Source organism: Agelaius tricolor, unplaced genomic scaffold (assembly GCF_023055355.1).
Source record: "Agelaius tricolor isolate 1412-34295 unplaced genomic scaffold, bAgeTri1.0.p SCAF_133, whole genome shotgun sequence".
Taxonomy (NCBI): Eukaryota; Metazoa; Chordata; class Aves; order Passeriformes; family Icteridae; genus Agelaius; species Agelaius tricolor.
This window is the reverse complement of record NW_027269393.1, coordinates 157,613-176,848: the sequence shown is the minus strand read 5'-3', so window position 1 is coordinate 176,848 and position 19,236 is coordinate 157,613. Positions and strand designations below refer to the sequence as shown.

The window sequence follows — 19,236 nt, the reverse complement described above, 5'->3', positions numbered from 1 at the left end:
TCACAGCCAAGTTCTGCCCTCAAAGTGGAGGTGAGACCCAAATTCTGGAACTTTCTGGGCATTCTGGAACTTTCTGGGCATTCTGGGGGCCTTGGGGAATTTTGGGGAAATTTTGGGGATTTTTGGAGATTTTTTTGGGATTTTTTTCGGAATTTTTTGGTGATTTTTTTGAATTTTTAGGGGTTTTTTTTGGGTTTTTTTCAGGATTTTTTAGGGTTTTTTTCGGGGATTTTTTCAGGATTTTTGGGGATTTTTTGGGGGATTTTTAAAAGATTTTTTGGGGATTTTTAGAGGATTTTTTGGGGCATTTTTAGAGGATTTTTGGGGGATTTTTAGAGGATTTTTTGGGGATTTTTTCAAATTTTTACAGGTTTTTTTGATTTTTTACAGGATTGTGGGGGATTTTTTTACAGGATTTTTGGGGGTTTTTACAGGATTTTTTTCAGATTTTTTACAGGATTTTTTGAGGATTTTTTCAGGATTTTTTGGGGAATTTTTGGGGAATTATTGGGGTTTATTTCAGCATTGTTAAAGCTTTGCTCACAGCCAAGTTCTGCCCTCAGAGCGGAGGTGAGACCCAAATTCTGGAACTTTCTGGGCATTCTGGGACTTTCTGGGCATTCTGGGACCTTGGGGAATTTTTTGGGATTTTTTTGGGATTTTTTTCAGGTTTTTTGGGGGGATTTTTTTGAATTTTTAGGGGCTTTTTTTGAGGTTTTTTTCAGGAATTTTTTTTTTGGATTTTTAGAGGATTTTTGGGGCATTTTTAGAGGATTTTTTGGGGATTTTTTCAATTTTTTTACGGCTTTTTTTGGGATTTTTACAGGATTTTTTGGGATTTTTAGAGGATTTTTTGGGATTTTGGGGGGATTTTTACAGGATTTTTGGGGGATTTTTTACAGGATTTCTGGGTATTTTTTATAGGATTTTTTGGGATTTTTAGAGGATTTTTTGGGATTTTGGGGGGATTTTTACAGGATTTTATGGGGATTTTTTACAGGATTTTGAGAATTTTTTCTGGGGTTTTTGGGGGGTATTTTCTGGATTTTTTGTGGATTTTTTACAGGATTTTTTGGGAGTTTTTACAGAATTTTTCTAAGAATTTTTGGGGAAATTTTGGGGATTTTTGGGGGGATTCTTTAGGGGTTTTTAGGGGTTCTTTTGTGGGGTTTTCTGGGGGGAATTTTTGGGGGATTTTTGGGGGTTTTTGGGGTTTATTTCAGCATTTTTGGGTTTTTGAGCTTTGCTCAGCGCCAAGTTCTGCCCCCAGAGCGGAGGTGAGACGGAAATTCCGGAAATTTCTGGGGATTCTGGAACTTTCTGGGCATTCTGGGGCATTGGGGGATTTGGGGGAATTTTTTGGGAATTTTTTGGGATTTTTTCAGAATTTTTTGGTGATTTTTTTTGGGATTTTTAGGGGGTTTTTTTTGGATTTTTTTTTCAGGATTTTTGGGGATTTTTTTTGGGGATTTTTAAACGATTTTTTGGGATTTTTAGAGGATTTTTTGGGGATTTTTTCAATTTTTTACGGGTTTTTTTGGGGGGGATTTTTACAGGATTTTTTCAGGATTGTTTGTGGATTTTAGAGGATTTTTTGGGGCATTTTTTGGGACTTTTTAGAGGATTTCGAGGAAATTTTAGAGGATTTTTTTGGGATTCTTTACAGGATTTTTGGGGATTTTTTTCAGATTTTTTTGGTGATTTTTTCGAATTTTTAGGGTTTTTTTTCAGGATTTTTTTGGGATTTTTACAGCAATTTTGGGGGATTTTTACAGGATTTTTGGGGGATTTTTACAGGATTTTTGTGGATTATTTTTTCCAATTTTTAGGGTTTTTTGGGGGGGGGTTACAGAATTTTTTGGGATTTTTTACAGGATTTTTGGAAATTTTTTCTGGAGTTTTTGGGGTCATTTTCTGGATTTTATGTGGATTTTTTACAGGATTTTTGGGAGTTTTACAGGATTTTTTTGGGAGTTTTTACAGGATTTTTTGGGAGTTTTTACAGGATTTTTTAGGGATTTTTACAGGATTTTTTGGGGATTTTTAGTGGATTTTTGGGGATTTTTAGAGGATTTTTTGGGGATTTTTTAGAGGATTTTTTGAGGGGGATTTTTTTCGAATTTTTAGGGTTTTTTGGGTATTTTTACAGCATTTTTTGGGAATTTTTAGAGGAAATTCTAGAGGATTTTTTTGGGATTCTTTACAGGATTTTCGGGGATTTTTTGGGGATTTTTACAGGATTTTTGGGGATTTTTTGGGGATTTTTTTGGTGATTTCGAATTTTTAGGGGTTTTTTTTTCAGGATTTTTCGGGGATTTTTACAGGAGTTTTTTGGGATTTTTTACAAGATTTTGGGGGATTTTTTCTGGATTTTTTCGGGATTTTTACAGGATTTTTTAGGCATTTTTGGGGGATTTTTGAGAGGACTTTTTGAGGATTTTTTTACAGGATTTTTTTTTTTTTGAGATTTTTAGAGGATTTTTGGGGGATTTTTACCGGATTTTATTGAGAATTTTTTAGGAAATTTTTAGGAAATTTTGGGGTTTTTTTAGCGGTTCTAGGGGGATTTTTTGGGATTTTTTGGGGGGGAAATTTTTTGGATTTTTTGGGGATTTTTTACAGGAGTTTTTTGGGATTTTTACAAGAGTTTTGGGAATTTTTAGAGGATTTTTTTTAGGATTTTTACAGGGTTTTTTTTTTTTTTTTTTAGAGGATTTTTGAGGGGGATTTTTTCAAGTTTTTAAGGGGTTTTTTGGGATTTTAGAGGATTTTTTGGGGGATTTTTTAGATTATTTTTTAGGGAATTTAGGGGATTTTTCCAGGATTTTTGGGGTTTTTTTACAGGATTTTTTTTGGGGGAATTTTTCTGGATTTTTGGGGGATTTTTAAGAGGATTTTTGAGGATTTCTACAGGGTTTTTTGGGATTTTCCACAGGATTTTGGGGGATTTTTTTACAGGATTTTTTGGAGATTTTTAGAGGATTTTTTTAGGGGATTTTACAGTTTGTTTTGGTGGGGTTTTTTTTCTGAGAATTTTTTAGAAAATTTCTGGGGAAATTTGGGGGTTTTTTTAGGGGTTTTTGGGGGATTTTTGGGGAGTTTTGTGGGAATTTTTTCAGATTTTTGGGGGTATTTTTGGGGGGAATTTTTGGAATTTTTTTTGAGAACATTTTCACCATTTTGGGGCCATTTTTTGGGCTGAATTCGGGATTATTTTGGGCTGAATTTGGGATTATTGTGGGCTGAATTTGGGATTTTTTTTTGGCTGAATTTGGGATTTTTTTGGCTGAATTTGGGATTTTTTTGGCTGAATTTGGGATTTTTTTTGGCTGAATTTGGGAATTTTTTGAGCTGAATTTGGGATTTTTTTGGGCTGAATTAGGGAATTTTTTGGGCTGAAATTGGGATTTTTTTGGGCTGAAATTGGGATTTTTTTGAGCTGAATTTGGGATTATTTTGGGCTGAATTTGGGATTTTTTTGAGCTGAATTTGGGAATTTTTTTGGCTGAATTTGGGATTTTTTTTGGCTGAATTTGGGAATTTTTTGGCTGGGAATTTGGGAATTTTTTGGCTGGGAATTTGGGAATTTTTTGGCTGGGAATTTGGGAATTTTTGGGCTGAAATTGGGATTTTTTTTGGGCTGAAATTGGGAATTTTTTGGCTGGGAATTTGGGATTTTTTTGAGCTGAATTTGGGATTTTTTTGGGCTGAAATTGGGAATTTTTTGGCTTGGAATTTGGGCATTTTTTGGGCTGAATTTGGGCATTTTTTGGGCTGAATTTGGGATTTTTTTGGGCTGAAATTGGGAATTTTTTGGGCTGAAATTGGGAATTTTTTGGCTGAAATTGGGAATTTCTGGGCTGAAATTGGGAATTTTTTGGGCTGAATTTGGGATTTTTTTTGGGCTGAATTTGGGAATTTTTTGGCTGGGAATTTGGGCATTTTTTGGGATTATTTTGGGATTATTTTGGGCTGAATTTGGGAATTTTTTGGCTGGGAATTTGGGAATTTTTGGGCTGGGAATTTGGGAATTTTTGGGCTGAAATTGGGAATTTTTTGGGCTGAATTTGGGATTTTTTTGGGCTGAATTTGGGCATTTTTTGAGCTGAATTTGGGAATTTTTTGGGCTGAAATTGGGAATTTTTGGGCCGGGAATTTGGGAATTTTTTGGGCTGAATTTGGGAATTTTTTGGGCTGAAATTGGGAATTTTTTGGCTGGGAATTTGGGATTTTTTTGAGCTGAATTTGGGAATTTTTTGGCTGGGAATTTGGGCATTTTTTGGGCTGAAATTGGGAATTTTTTTGGGCTGAATTTGGGAATTTTTGGGCTGAATTTGGGAATTTTTTTGGGCTGAATTTGGGAATTTTTTGGCTGGGAATTTGGGCATTTTTTGGGCTGAAATTGGGAATTTTTTGGGCTGAATTTGGGAATTTTTGGGCTGAATTTGGGAATTTTTTTGGGCTGAAATTGGGATTTTTTTGGGCTGAATTTGGGATTATTTTGGGCTGAAATTGGGATTATTTTGGGGCTGAAATTGGGATTTTTTTGAGCTGAATTTGGGAATTTTTTGGGCTGAAATTGGGAATTTTTTGGCTGGGAATTTGGGCATTTTTTGGGCTGAAATTGGGAATTTTCTGGGCCAGGAATTTTGCTTTTTTCCCCGGAGCCCTTTGGGGATTTTGGGGTGGGTTCTGAGTTCCCGGGGGGATTTTTTGGGGCGAATCCTTTGGGATTTGGGGCAGTTTTGTCTCCTTGATGCCAGAATTCCCAATTTTTCCCGGTTTTTTGCAGAGGAGGAGCGGCTGTGCAAGAGGAAAAGCATCGGGGAGACGATTTCCCTGCACCTGGAGGTGGAGAGCAGCAGCAGCAGCAGCCCCCGCGCCGAGCAGGTCGGGGACACAAAATTCAACCCAAATTTAACAAAATTCAACCCAAATTTAACAAAATTCAACCCAAATTTAACAAAATTCCATAAAATTCCACCCAAATTCAACCAAATTCCACCCAAATTCAACCAAATTCAACCCAAATGCCACAAAATTGAACCCAAATTCCACCAAGATTCAACCAAATTTAACAAAATTCAACCCAAATTTAACAAATTCCACAAAATTCAACCCAAATTTAACCAAAATTCCACAAAATTCTACCCAAATTCCACAAAATTCACCCCAAATTTAACAAAATTCAACCCAAATTGAACCCAAATTCCACCAAAATTCACCAAATCAACCAAATTCAACAAAACTGAAGCCAAATTCCACAAAATTCAACAAAAATTCACCAAATTGAACCGAAATTCCACAAAATTGCAAGCCAAATTCTACAAAATTCAACCAAATCTAACAAAATTCAACCCAAATTCAACCCAAATTCAACAAAATTCATCAAATTCAACCCAAATTCCACAAAATTTAACCCAAATTCAACCAAATTCACAAAATTCAACCAAATTCCACCCAAACTCCACAAAATTGAACCCAAATTTAACAAAATTCCACAAAATTGAACCCAAATTCAACAAAATTCAACACAAATTCCACCAAGATTCAACCAAATTCCACAAAATTCAACCAAATTCAACCCAAATTCAACCCAAATTCCAACCAAATTCCACAAAATTCCACAAAATTTAACCCAAATTCCACAAAATTCAACAAATTCACCAAATTCAACCCAAATTCACCAAATTCAACAAAATTCAACAAAATTACACCCAAATTCAACCCAATTCACAAAATTCCACCAAATTCCACCAAATTCCACCCAAATTCAACCCAAATTCACAAAATTCCACAAAATTGAACCCAAATTCCACAAAATTCACCAAATTCCACAAAATTCAACCCAAATTCCAACCAAATTCCACAAAATTCAACAAAATTGAACCCAAATTCCACAAAATTCAATCCAAATTCAACCCAAATTCCACAAAATTGAACCCAAATTCCACCACAATTCAAGCAAATTTAACCAAATTCAACCCAAATTTAACCAAATTCACCAAATGGAACAAATTCAACCCAAATTCACCAAATTCAACCAAATTCCACCAAATTCAACAAAATTGAACCGAAATTGACCCCAAATTCAACCAAGATTTAACTCAAATTCCACAAAATTCCACAAAATTCAACCCAAATTCACCAAATTCCACACAATTCAACCCAAATTCCACCAAGAATCAACCAAATTTAACAAAATTCAACCCAAATTTAACAAAATTCCACAAAATTCAACCCAAATTCCACCAAGATTCAACCAAATTCCACAAAATTGAACCAAATGCAACCCAAATTTAACAAAATTCAACCCAAATTCCAACCAAATTCCACAAAATTCAACAAAATTCCACAAAATTTAACCCAAATTCCACAAAATTTAACCCAAATTCCACAAAATTTAACCCAAATTCACCAAATTCAACCCAAATTTCAAAATTCCACAAATTTCAACCCAAATTCAACCAAATTCACAAAATTCCACCCAATTCAACCCAATTCACAAAATTCCACAAAATTCAACCCAAATTCAACCCAAATTCCACAAAATTGAACCCAAATTGAACCCAAATTCCACAAAATTGAAGCCAAATTCTACAAAATTCAACCCAAATTCAACAAAATTCAACCCAAATTTAACAAATTCCACAAAATTGAACCCAAATTCTACAAAATTCAACCCAAATTCACCCCAAATTTAACCAAAATTCAACCCAAATTCCACAAAATTCTACCCAAATTCCAACCAAATTCCACAAAATTGAACCCAAATTTAACAAAATTCCACAAAATTGAACCCAAATTCAACAAAATTCAACACAAATTCCACCAAGATTCAACCAAATTCCACAAAATTCAACCAAATTCAACCCAAATTCAACCCAAATTCCAACCAAATTCCACAAAATTCCACAAAATTTAACCCAAATTCCACAAAATTCAACAAATTCACCAAATTCAACCCAAATTCACCAAATTCAACAAAATTCAACAAAATTACACCCAAATTCAACCCAATTCACAAAATTCCACCAAATTCCACCAAATTCCACCCAAATTCAACCCAAATTCACAAAATTCCACAAAATTGAACCCAAATTCCACAAAATTCACCAAATTCCACAAAATTCAACCCAAATTCCAACCAAATTCCACAAAATTCAACAAAATTGAACCCAAATTCCACAAAATTCAATCCAAATTCAACCCAAATTCCACAAAATTGAACCCAAATTCCACCACGATTCAAGCAAATTTAACCAAATTCAACCCAAATTTAACCAAATTCACCAAATGGAACAAATTCAACCCAAATTCACCAAATTCAACCAAATTCCACCAAATTCAACAAAATTGAACCGAAATTGACCCCAAATTCAACCAAGATTTAACTCAAATTCCACAAAATTCCACAAAATTCAACCCAAATTCACCAAATTCCACACAATTCAACCCAAATTCCACCAAGAATCAACCAAATTTAACAAAATTCAACCCAAATTTAACAAAATTCCACAAAATTCAACCCAAATTCCACCAAGATTCAACCAAATTCCACAAAATTGAACCAAATGCAACCCAAATTTAACAAAATTCAACCCAAATTCCAACCAAATACCACAAAATTCAACAAAATTCCACAAAATTTAACCCAAATTCCACAAAATTTAACCCAAATTCCACAAAATTTAACCCAAATTCACCAAATTCAACCCAAATTTCAAAATTCCACAAATTTCAACCCAAATTCAACCAAATTCACAAAATTCCACCCAATTCAACCCAATTCACAAAATTCCACAAAATTCAACCCAAATTCAACCCAAATTCCACAAAATTGAACCCAAATTGAACCCAAATTCCACAAAATTGAAGCCAAATTCTACAAAATTCAACCCAAATTCAACAAAATTCAACCCAAATTTAACAAATTCCACAAAATTGAACCCAAATTCTACAAAATTCAACCCAAATTCACCCCAAATTTAACCAAAATTCAACCCAAATTCCACAAAATTCTACCCAAATTCCAACCAAATTCCACAAAATTGAACCCAAATTTAACAAAATTCCACCCAAATCGAACCCAAATTCAACCCAAATTCCACCAAATTTAACAAAATTCAACTCAAATTCCACAAAATTCAACCCAAATTGAACCCAAAATCAACCAAATTCCAGAAAATTGAACCCAACTTCAACCAAAATTGAACCAAATTCAACCCAATGCAACAAATTCACCAAATTCCACAAAATTCAACCCAGATTCAACCCAAATTCACAAAATTGAACCCAAATTCAACCCAAATTGAACCAAATTCACAAAATTCCACCAAATTCAACCCAAGTTCAACCCAAATTTAACAGAATTCAACCCAAATTCCACCAAATTCAACCCAAATTCACAAAATTCCACAAAATTCAACCCAAATTCACCCAAACTCCACAAAATTGAACCCAAATTCGACCCAAATTCAACCCAAATTCCAACCAAATTCCACAAAATTCAACAAAATTCCACCAAATTCAACTCAAATTCAACAACTTCAACCAAATTCAACCCAAATTCCACAAAATTGAACCCAAATTCAACCCAAATTCCACCAAGATTCAACCAAATTTAACAAAATTCACCAAATTCAACCCAAATTCACCAAATTCAACCCAAATTCACAAAATTCCACAAAATTGAACCCAAATTTAACAAAATTCACCAAATTCCACAAAATTCAACCCAAATTCCACGAAATTCACAAAATTCACCCCAAATTCAACCAAATTCCACAGAATTCAACCCAAATTCACCAAATTCAACCCAAATTTAACAAAATTCCACAAAATTCAACCCAGATTCAACCAAATTCCACAAAATTGAACCCAAATTCACAAAATTCCACCCAAATTTAACAAAATTCAACCAAATTCAACCCAAATTCACAAAATTCCACCCAAATTCCACCCAAATTCCAACCAAATTCCACAAAATTCAACCAAATGCAACCCAAATTTACCAAAATTCAACCCAATTCTACCCAAATTCCACCCAATTCAACCCAGAATTCTCCCAAATTCCACAAAATTCCACAAAATTCCACTTAAGTTCAACCCAATTCAACCTAAATTCAACCAAATTCAACAAAATTCCACAAAATTCAACCAAAATTCCACAAATTTGAACCCAAATTCCACAAAATTCCACCAAATTCAACCCAAATTGAACCAAATTCCACCCAAATTGAACCCAAATTCCACCAAATTCAACCCAAATTCAACCAACGAAAAAATCCTTACTTTAAAATGGAAAAAAGACCAAAAAAGCAAAAGGAAAAGCACCAAAAAAGGGAAAAATTCTTGGAGAAAAAAGGAAAAAATCCCAAATTTAAAAGGAAAAAACCCCAAAAAATCCTCAAATGGAAAAAACCAGAAAAAGGCAAAAACAGGGGAAAAAAATATTAAAAAATGATCAAAAATGGGGGAAAAAACCTAAAAAAAATCGAAAAAAATCCTGAATTTAAAATGAAATAAAAACCCTAAAAAAAAACCAAAAAAAGGCAACAAAAAAGGAAAAAAAATCTTGGAAAAAAAAAGGAAAAATTCCTGAATTTAAAAGGAAAAAAATCCTCAAATGGAAAAAAAGAAAAAAGCAAAAAAAAAAGGGTAAAAAGATTAAAAAATGACCAAAAATAGGGAAAAAATACTTTAAAAAATAATAATAAAAAAATCCTAAATTTAATAGGAAAAAACCCCAAAAAATCCTCAAATGGAAAAAAAGAAAAAGCAAAAAAAAAAGGGAAAAAAAGATTAAAAAATGACCAAAAATGGGAAAAACCCATTAAAAAATCGAAAAAAATCCTGAATTTAAAGTAAAAAAAAACCAACCAAAAAAGGCATCAAAAAAGGGAAAAAATTCTTGGAAAAAAAACGGAAAAAATCCTAAATTTAAAAAGAAAAAAAAAACCAAAAATCCTCAAATGGAAAAAAAGAGAAAAAAAAGGGAAAAAATTGGAAAAAATGTTAAAAAAATGACCAAAAACTGAAAAAAAAAAACTTAAAAGAAATCAAATAAAATCCTAAATTTAAAAGGAAAAAAAAACCAAAAAATCCTCAAATGGAAAAAAAGAAAAAAAAGGAAAAAAATATTAAAAAATGACCAAAAGTGGGAAAAAACCTTAAAAAAATCCAAAAAATCCTAAATTTAAAATGGAAAAACGACCCAAAAACCAAAAGAAAAAGCAGCAAAAAAGGGGAAAAAAAAAGGACAAAAAGGGAAAATTCCTGAATTTAAAATGAAAAAAACTAAAAAAGGGGAAAAATATTAAAAAATGACCAAAAATGGGAAAAAAACCTTAAAAAAATCAGAAAAAAATCCTGAATTTAAAATGAAAAAAACCCAAAAAAAGCAAAAGAAAAAGCAGCAAAAATGGGAAAAAAATTCTTGGAAAAAAGGGAAAAATTCCTGAATTTAAATGGAAAAAAACCCCAAAAAAATCCTCAAATGGAAAAAAAGAAAAAGCAAAAAAAAAAAGGGAAAAAAAGATTAAAAAATGACCAAAAATGGGAAAAAACCCATTAAAAAATCGAAAAAAATCCTGAATTTAAAGTAAAAAAAAACCAACCAAAAAAGGCATCAAAAAAGGGAAAAAATTCTTGGAAAAAAAACGGAAAAAATCCTAAATTTAAAAAGAAAAAAAACCCCAAAAATCCTCAAATGGAAAAAAAGAGAAAAAAAAAGGGAAAAAATTGGAAAAAATGTTAAAAAATGACCAAAAACTGAAAAAAAAAAACTTAAAAGAAATCAAATAAAATCCTAAATTTAAAAGGAAGAAAAAACCAAAAAATCCTCAAATGGAAAAAAAGAAAAAAAAGGAAAAAAATATTAAAAAATGACCAAAAGTGGGAAAAAACCTTAAAAAAATCCCAAAAATCCTAAATTTAAAATGGAAAAACGACCCAAAAACCAAAAGAAAAAGCAGCAAAAAAGGGGAAAAAAAAGGAAAAAAAGGGAAAATTCCTGAATTTAAAATGAAAAAAACTAAAAAAGGGGAAAAATATTAAAAAATGACCAAAAATGGGAAAAAAACCTTAAAAAAATCAGAAAAAAATCCTGAATTTAAAATGAAAAAACCCCAAAAAAGCAAAAGAAAAAGCAGCAAAAATGGGAAAAAAATTCTTGGAAAAAAAGGAAAAATTCCTGAATTTAAATGGAAAAAAACCCCAAAAAAATCCTCAAATGGAAAAAAAGAAAAAAGCAAAAAAAAAAGGGTAAAAAGATTAAAAAATGACCAAAAATAGGAAAAAAATACTTTAAAAAATAATAATAAAAAAATCCTAAATTTAATAGGAAAAAACCCCAAAAAATCCTCAAATGGAAAAAAAGAAAAAGCAAAAACAAAAAGGGAAAAAAAGATTAAAAAATGACCAAAAATGGGAAAAAACCCATTAAAAAATCGAAAAAAATCCTGAATTTAAAGTAAAAAAAAACCAACCAAAAAAGGCATCAAAAAAGGGAAAAAATTCTTGGAAAAAAACCGGAAAAAATCCTAAATTTAAAAAGAAAAAAAACCCAAAAATCCTCAAATGGAAAAAAAGAGAAAAAAAAAGGGAAAAAATTGGAAAAAATGTTAAAAAAATGACCAAAAACTGAAAAAAAAAAACTTAAAAGAAATCAAATAAAATCCTAAATTTAAAAGGAAAAAAAACCAAAAAATCCTCAAATGGAAAAAAAGAAAAAAAAGGAAAAAATATTAAAAAATGACCAAAAATGGGAAAAAACCTTAAAAAAATCCCAAAAATCCTAAATTTAAAATGGAAAAACGACCCAAAAACCAAAAGAAAAAGCAGCAAAAAAGGGGAAAAAAAAAGGAAAAAAAGGAAAAATTCCTGAATTTAAAATGAAAAAAACTAAAAAAGGGTAAAAAGATTAAAAAATGACCAAAAATGGGAAAAAAAAACATTAAAAATTTGAAAAAAATCCGAAATTTAAAATTAAAAAAGACCAAAAAAGCAAAAGAAAAAGCAGCAAAAAAAGGGGAAAAATTCTTGATGAAAAAAGGGAAAAATTCCTGAATTTGGAAAAAAAAAATCTCCAATGGAAAAAGAGAAAAAAAGCAAAAAAAGGGAAAAAATATTTTAAAAATGACCAAAAATGGGAAAAAACAACATTAAAAATTTGAAAAAAATCCGAAATTTAAAATGAAAAAAACCCCAAAAAAGCAAAAGAAAAAGCAGCAAAAATGGGAAAAAAATTCTTGGAAAAAAGGGAAAAATTCCTGAATTTAAGAAGAAAAAAACCAAAAAAATTCTCAAATGGAAAAAAAACCAGAAAAAGGCAAAAACAGGGGAAAAAAATATTGAAAAATGATCAAAAATGGGGGAAAAAACCTAAAAAAAATAAAAAAAAATCCTGAATTTAAAATGAAATAAAAACCCTAAAAAAACCCAAAAAAAGGCAACAAAAAAGGAAAAAAAATCTTGGAAAAAAAAAGGAAAAATTCCTGAATTTAAAAGGAAAAAAATCCTCAAATGGAAAAAAAGAAAAAGCAAAAAAAAAGGGTAAAAAGATTAAAAAATGACCAAAAATAGGAAAAAAAAACTTTAAAAAATAATAATAAAAAAATCCTAAATTTAATAGGAAAAAACCCCAAAAAATCCTCAAATGGAAAAAAAGAAAAAGCAAAAACAAAAAGGGAAAAAAAGATTAAAAAATGACCAAAAATGGGAAAAAACCCATTAAAAAATCGAAAAAAATCCTGAATTTAAAGTAAAAAAAAACCAACCAAAAAAGGCATCAAAAAAGGGAAAAAATTCTTGGAAAAAAAACCGGAAAAAATCCTAAATTTAAAAAGAAAAAAAACCCCAAAAATCCTCAAATGGAAAAAAAGAGAAAAAAAAAGGGAAAAAATTGGAAAAAATGTTAAAAAAATGACCAAAAACTGAAAAAAAAAACCTTAAAAGAAATCAAATAAAATCCTAAATTTAAAAGGAAAAAAAACCAAAAAATCCTCAAATGGAAAAAATTTACAAAAAGGAAAAAAATATTAAAAAATGACCAAAAATGGGAAAAAACCTTAAAAAAATCCAAAAAATCCTAAATTTAAAATGGAAAAACGACCCAAAAACCAAAAGAAAAAGCAGCAAAAAAGGGAAAAAAAAAGGACAAAAAGGGAAAATTCCTGAATTTAAAATGAAAAAAACTAAAAAAGGGGAAAAATATTAAAAAATGACCAAAAATGGGAAAAAAAACATTAAAAATTTGAAAAAAATCCGAAATTTAAAATTAAAAAAGACCAAAAAAGCAAAAGAAAAAGCAGCAAAAATGGGAAAAAAATTCTTGGAAAAAAAGGAAAAATTCCTGAATTTAAGAAGAAAAAAACCAAAAAAATCCTCAAATGGAAAAAAACCAGAAAAAGGCAAAAAAAAGGGGAAAAATATTGAAAAATGATCAAAAATGGGGGAAAAAACCTAAAAAAAATCGAAAAAAATCCTGAATTTAAAATGAAATAAAAACCCTAAAAAAAACCAAAAAAAGGCAACCAAAAAGGAAATAAAATCTTGGAAAAAAAAAGGAAAAATTCCTGAATTTAAAAGGAAAAAAATCCTCAACTGGAAAAAAAGAAAAAAGCAAAAAAAAAAAGGGTAAAAAGATTAAAAAATGACCAAAAATAGGAAAAAAATACTTTAAAAAATAATAATAAAAAAATCCTAAATTTAATAGGAAAAAACCCCAAAAAATCCTCAAATGGAAAAAAAGAAAAAGCAAAAAAAAAGGGAAAAAAAGATTAAAAAATGACCAAAAATGGGAAAAAAACCTTAAAAAAATCAGAAAAAAATCCTGAATTTAAAATGAAAAAAACCCAAAAAAAGCAAAAGAAAAAGCAGCAAAAATGGGAAAAAAATTCTTGGAAAAAAAGGGAAAATTCCTGAATTTAAATGGAAAAAAAACCCCAAAAAAATCCTCAAATGGAAAAAAAGAAAAAAGCAAAAAAAAAAGGGTAAAAAGATTAAAAAATGACCAAAAATAGGAAAAAAATACTTTAAAAAATAATAATAAAAAAATCCTAAATTTAATAGGAAAAAACCCCAAAAAATCCTCAAATGGAAAAAAAGAAAAAGCAAAAAAAAAAAGGGAAAAAAAGATTAAAAAATGACCAAAAATGGGAAAAAAACCTTAAAAAAATCAGAAAAAAATCCTGAATTTAAAATGAAAAAAACCCAAAAAAAGCAAAAGAAAAAGCAGCAAAAATGGGAAAAAAATTCTTGGAAAAAAAGGGAAAATTCCTGAATTTAAATGGAAAAAAAACCCAAAAAAAATCCTCAAATGGAAAAAAAGAAAAAAGCAAAAAAAAAAGGGTAAAAAGATTAAAAAATGACCAAAAATAGGAAAAAAATACTTTAAAAAATAATAATAAAAAAATCCTAAATTTAATAGGAAAAAACCCCAAAAAATCCTCAAATGGAAAAAAAGAAAAAGCAAAAAAAAAAGGGAAAAAAAGATTAAAAAATGACCAAAAATGGTAAAAAAAACCCATAACAAAATCAAAAAAAATTCTAAATTTAAAAGGAAAAAACCCCAAAAAAAGCAAAAAAAAAGCAGGAAAAATGGAAAAAATCCTGAATTTAAATGGAAAAAAACCCCAAAAAAATCCTCAAATGGAAAAAAAGAAAAAAGCAAAAAAAAAAAGACGGAAAAAGATTAAAAAATGACCAAAAATGGGAAAAAACCCATTAAAAAATCGAAAAAAATCCTGAATTTAAAGTAAAAAAAAACCAACCAAAAAAGGCATCAAAAAAGGGAAAAAATTCTTGGAAAAAAAACTGAAAAAATCCTAAATTTAAAAAGAAAAAAAAAACCAAAAATCCTCAAATGGAAAAAAAGAGAAAAAAAAGGGAAAAAATTGGAAAAAATGTTAAAAAATGACCAAAAACTGAAAAAAAAAAACTTAAAAGAAATCAAATAAAATCCTAAATTTAAAAGGAAAAAAAACCAAAAAATCCTCAAATGGAAAAAAAGAAAAAAAAGGAAAAAATATTAAAAAATGACCAAAAATGGGAAAAAACCTTAAAAAAATCCCAAAAATCCTAAATTTAAAATGGAAAAACGACCCAAAAACCAAAAGAAAAAGCAGCAAAAAAGGGGAAAAAAAAAGGAGAAAAAGGGAAAATTCCTGAATTTAAAATGAAAAAAACTAAAAAAGGGGAAAAATATTAAAAAATGACCAAAAATGGGAAAAAAACCTTAAAAAAATCAGAAAAAAATCCTGAATTTAAAATGAAAAAAACCCGAAAAAAGCAAAAGAAAAAGCAGCAAAAATGGGAAAAAAATTCTTGGAAAAAAAGGAAAAATTCCTGAATTTAAATGGAAAAAAAAATCAAAAAATTCTCAAATGGAAAAAATTTACAAAAAGGTAAAAAATATTAAAAAATGATCAAAAATGGAAAAAAAACCCCTAAAAAATCGAAAAAAATTCTGAATTTAAAATGAAAAAAACCCAAAAAAGCAAAAGAAAAAGCAGCAAAAATGGGAAAAAAATTCTTGGAAAAAAGGGAAAATTCCTGAATTTAAATGGAAAAAAAACCCAAAAAAAATCCTCAAATGGAAAAAAAGAAAAAAGCAAAAAAAAAAGGGTAAAAAGATTAAAAAATGACCAAAAATAGGAAAAAAATACTTTAAAAAATAATAATAAAAAAATCCTAAATTTAATAGGAAAAAACCCCAAAAAATCCTCAAATGGAAAAAAAGAAAAAGCAAAAAAAAAAAGGGAAAAAAAGATTAAAAAATGACCAAAAATGGGAAAAAACCCATTAAAAAATCGAAAAAAATCCTGAATTTAAAGTAAAAAAAAACCAACCAAAAAAGGCATCAAAAAAGGGAAAAAATTCTTGGAAAAAAAACGGAAAAAATCCTAAATTTAAAAAGAAAAAAAAACCCAAAAATCCTCAAATGGAAAAAAAGAGAAAAAAAAAGGGAAAAAATTGGAAAAAATGTTAAAAAATGACCAAAAACTGAAAAAAAAAAACTTAAAAGAAATCAAATAAAATCCTAAATTTAAAAGGAAAAAAAACCAAAAAATCCTCAAATGGAAAAAAAGAAAAAAAAGGAAAAAATATTAAAAAATGACCAAAAATGGAAAAAAAAACCCGTAAAAAATCGAAAAAAATTCTAAATTTAAAATTAAAAAAACCCAAAAAAGCAAAAGAAAAAGCAGCAAAAATGGGAAAAAAATTCTTGGAAAAAAGGGAAAAATTCCTGAATTTAAATGGAAAAAATCCAAAAAAAAATCCCAAATTAAAAAAAGAGAAAAATGGCAAAAAAACCCAAAATTTTGGGGTTTTTTAAAGGATTTTCAGGAGGGTTTATTGGGGATTTTTGGGGGAATTTTGGGGGGAATTTTGGGAATTTTGGGGGGATTTTTTTGGGATTTTTGGGGGGATTTTTTTGGGATTTTTTGGGGGATTTTTCTGTAATCTCATCCCAGATTTTCTTTTCCATTTTAGGATTTTTTGGGGATTTTTTTTGGGATTTTGGGGGATTTTTTTGGGGAATTTTTTGGGATTTTGGGGAATTTTTGGGGGATTTTTGGGGGGATTTTTTAGGGATTTTTGGGGGATTTTTCTGCAATCTCATCCCAGATTTTCTTTTGAATTTTGGGATTTTTGGGGATTTTTTTAGGATTTTTTGGGATTTTCGTTCAATCTCATCCCGGATTTTCTTTTCCATTTTGGGATTTTTTGGGGATTTTTTTGGGATTTTGGGGGATTTTTTGGGGAATTTTTTGGGATTTTGGGGGATTTTTGGGGGATTTTTGGGGGGATTTTTTAGGGATTTTTGGGGGATTTTTCTGCAATCTCATCCCAGATTTTCTTTTGAATTTTGGGATTTTTTGGGGGATTTTTGGGGATTTTTTTAGGATTTTTTGGGATTTTCCTTCAATCTCATCCCGGATTTTCTTTTCCATTTTAGGATTTTTTGGGGATTTTTTGGGGATTTTTTGGGGATTTGTTTGGAATTTTGGGGGATTTTTTGGGGGAATTTTTTGGGATTTTGGGGGATTTTTTTGGGGATTTTTGGGGGGATTTTTTAGGGATTTTTTTGGGATTTTTCTGTAATCTCATCCCAGATTTTCTTTTCCATTTTGGGATTTTTGGGGGATGTTTTTGGGATTTTGGGGATTTTTTTGGGATTTTTGGGGGGATTTTTTGGGGATTTTGGGGGATTTTTTTAGGGAATTTTTTGGGATTTTGGGGGATTTTTTTGGGATTTTTTGGGGGATTTTTCTGTAATCTCATCCCAGAATTTCTTTTCCATTTTGGGATTTTTGGGGGATTTTTTGGGGGAATTTTGGGGGACTTTTGGGGGATTTTTTTGGGATTTTCCTTCAATCTCATCCCAGATTTTCTTTTCCTTTTTGGGATTTTTTTGGGGTTTTTTGGGGGGATTTTTTGGGGATTTTTTGGGGGATTTTTTGGGATTTTTGGAGGGATTTTTGGAGGGATGTTTTTGGGATTTCTTGGCATTTTCCTTCAATCTCATCCCAGAATTTCTTTTCCATTTTTGGGATTGTTTTGGGATTTGGGGGATTTTTTGGGGGGAATTTTGGGGGATTTTTTTTTTAATTTTTGGGGGATTTTTTGAGGATTTTGGGGGGATTTTTGAGGATTTTTTGGGGGATTTTTGGGCGATTTTTTCAGGATTTTGGGGATTTTTTGAGGATTTTTTGGAGATTTTTTGGGGATTTTTTTGGGGATTGTTTTGGGGATGTTTTTGGGGATTGTTTTGGGGATATTTTGGGATTTTTTGGGATTTTCCCTCAATCTCATCCTGGATTTTCTTTTCCATTTTGGGATTTTTTGGGGGGGGATTTTTTGGAGATTTTTTTGGGATTGTTTTGGGATTTTTTAGGATTTTTTGGGATTTTCCCTCAATCTCATCCCGGATTTTCTTTTCCATTTTGGGGTTTTTTTGGGGGGATTTTTGGGATTTTTTTGGGGATTGTTTTGGGATTGTTTTGGGATTATTTTTAGGATTTTTTGGCATTTTCCCTCAATCTCATCCCAGATTTTCCTTTGAATTTTGGGATTTTTTTGGGGATTTTTGGGAATTTTTTGGGGAAATTTTGGGCGATTTTTTTCAGGATTTTGGGGATTTTTTGAGGATTTTTTTGGAGATGTTTTGGGGATTTTTTTGGGGACTTTTGGGGATTTTTTTGGCATTTTCCTTCAATCTCATCCCAGATTTTCTTTTCCATTTTGGGGGGATTTTTTGGGGGGATTTTTGGGGATTTTTTTGAGATTTTTTGGGGAATTTTTTTCTATTTTTTGGGGATTTTTGGAGGATTTTTTGAGGATTTTTTTTGAGATTTTTTTGGGATTGTTTTGGGATATTTTGGGATTATTTTTAGGATTTTTTGGCATTTTCCCTCAATCTCATCCCGGATTTTCCTTTCCAGAGGGCCCCGGCTGAGGAAATCACCTACGAGACCCTGAAAAAGGCCATTGGTGAGGGGGGGTTGGGGATTTTGGGGATTTTTGGGGCATTTTGGGGGATTTTTGGGGCATTTTGGGGATTTTTGGGCAGTTTTAGCTTTTGGGGGAGTTTAAAGGATTTTTTGGCCTTTTTGGAGGGGAGTTTTGGGGTTTTTGGGTGGGATTTCGGGGGATTTTTTGGGGAATTTTTATTTTATTTTTATGGAGTTTGGGGGGGATTTTTTGGGGTTTTTTTGATGATTTTTGGGAATTCTTTGGGGTTTTGGGGGGAATTTTGTGGGGGAGATTTTTGGGACTTTTTTTGTCAATTTTTTGGGATTTTATGGGGTTTGGGGGGGATTTTGGGGAATTTTTTGGAGAAAGCTTAAGGAGTTTTGGGGGGGATTTTTTTTGGGCGTTTTTTGAGAATGCTTGGGAATTTTGGGGGGAACCTTATTTGATTTTTATGGGGCTGGTTTTTTTGTGGAATTATTTGGAGTTTTTTAAAGGATTTTTGGGCATTCTTTAGGATTCTTAGTAGTTTTTTCGGGTGGGATTTTTGGGAATGGAATGGGAATTTTTGTTGCTTTGTTTTCCCCGTTTTTTGCCCATTTTTTGCCCTTTTTTTCCCGTTTTTTTCCCGTTTTTTGCCCATTTTTTGCCCGTTTTTTTTTTTCCCATTTTTTGCCAGTTTTTTTCCACTTTTTTGCCCATTTTTTCCCGTTTTTTGCCCATTTATTTCCCGTTTTTTCCCCGTTTTTTTCCCATTTT

At 30.5% G+C, this 19,236-nt stretch overlaps 1 protein-coding gene across 1 annotated transcript in view; it reads left to right on the top strand.

Moving 5' to 3' along the window:
* Positions 1–1,251: 1,251 nt before the first annotated feature.
* Positions 1,252–19,236, top strand: part of EFR3B (EFR3 homolog B) — a gene marked incomplete at its 5' end in the record, with an annotated part of 31,492 nt that continues 13,507 nt past the window's right edge. Inside the window, 3 exons of the mRNA XM_071420282.1 lie at positions 1,252–1,277; positions 4,793–4,890; positions 18,450–18,498. Of these exons, the coding sequence (XP_071276383.1) occupies positions 1,252–1,277; positions 4,793–4,890; positions 18,450–18,498 (173 nt within the window). The remainder of the gene's footprint in view (positions 1,278–4,792; positions 4,891–18,449; positions 18,499–19,236) is intronic.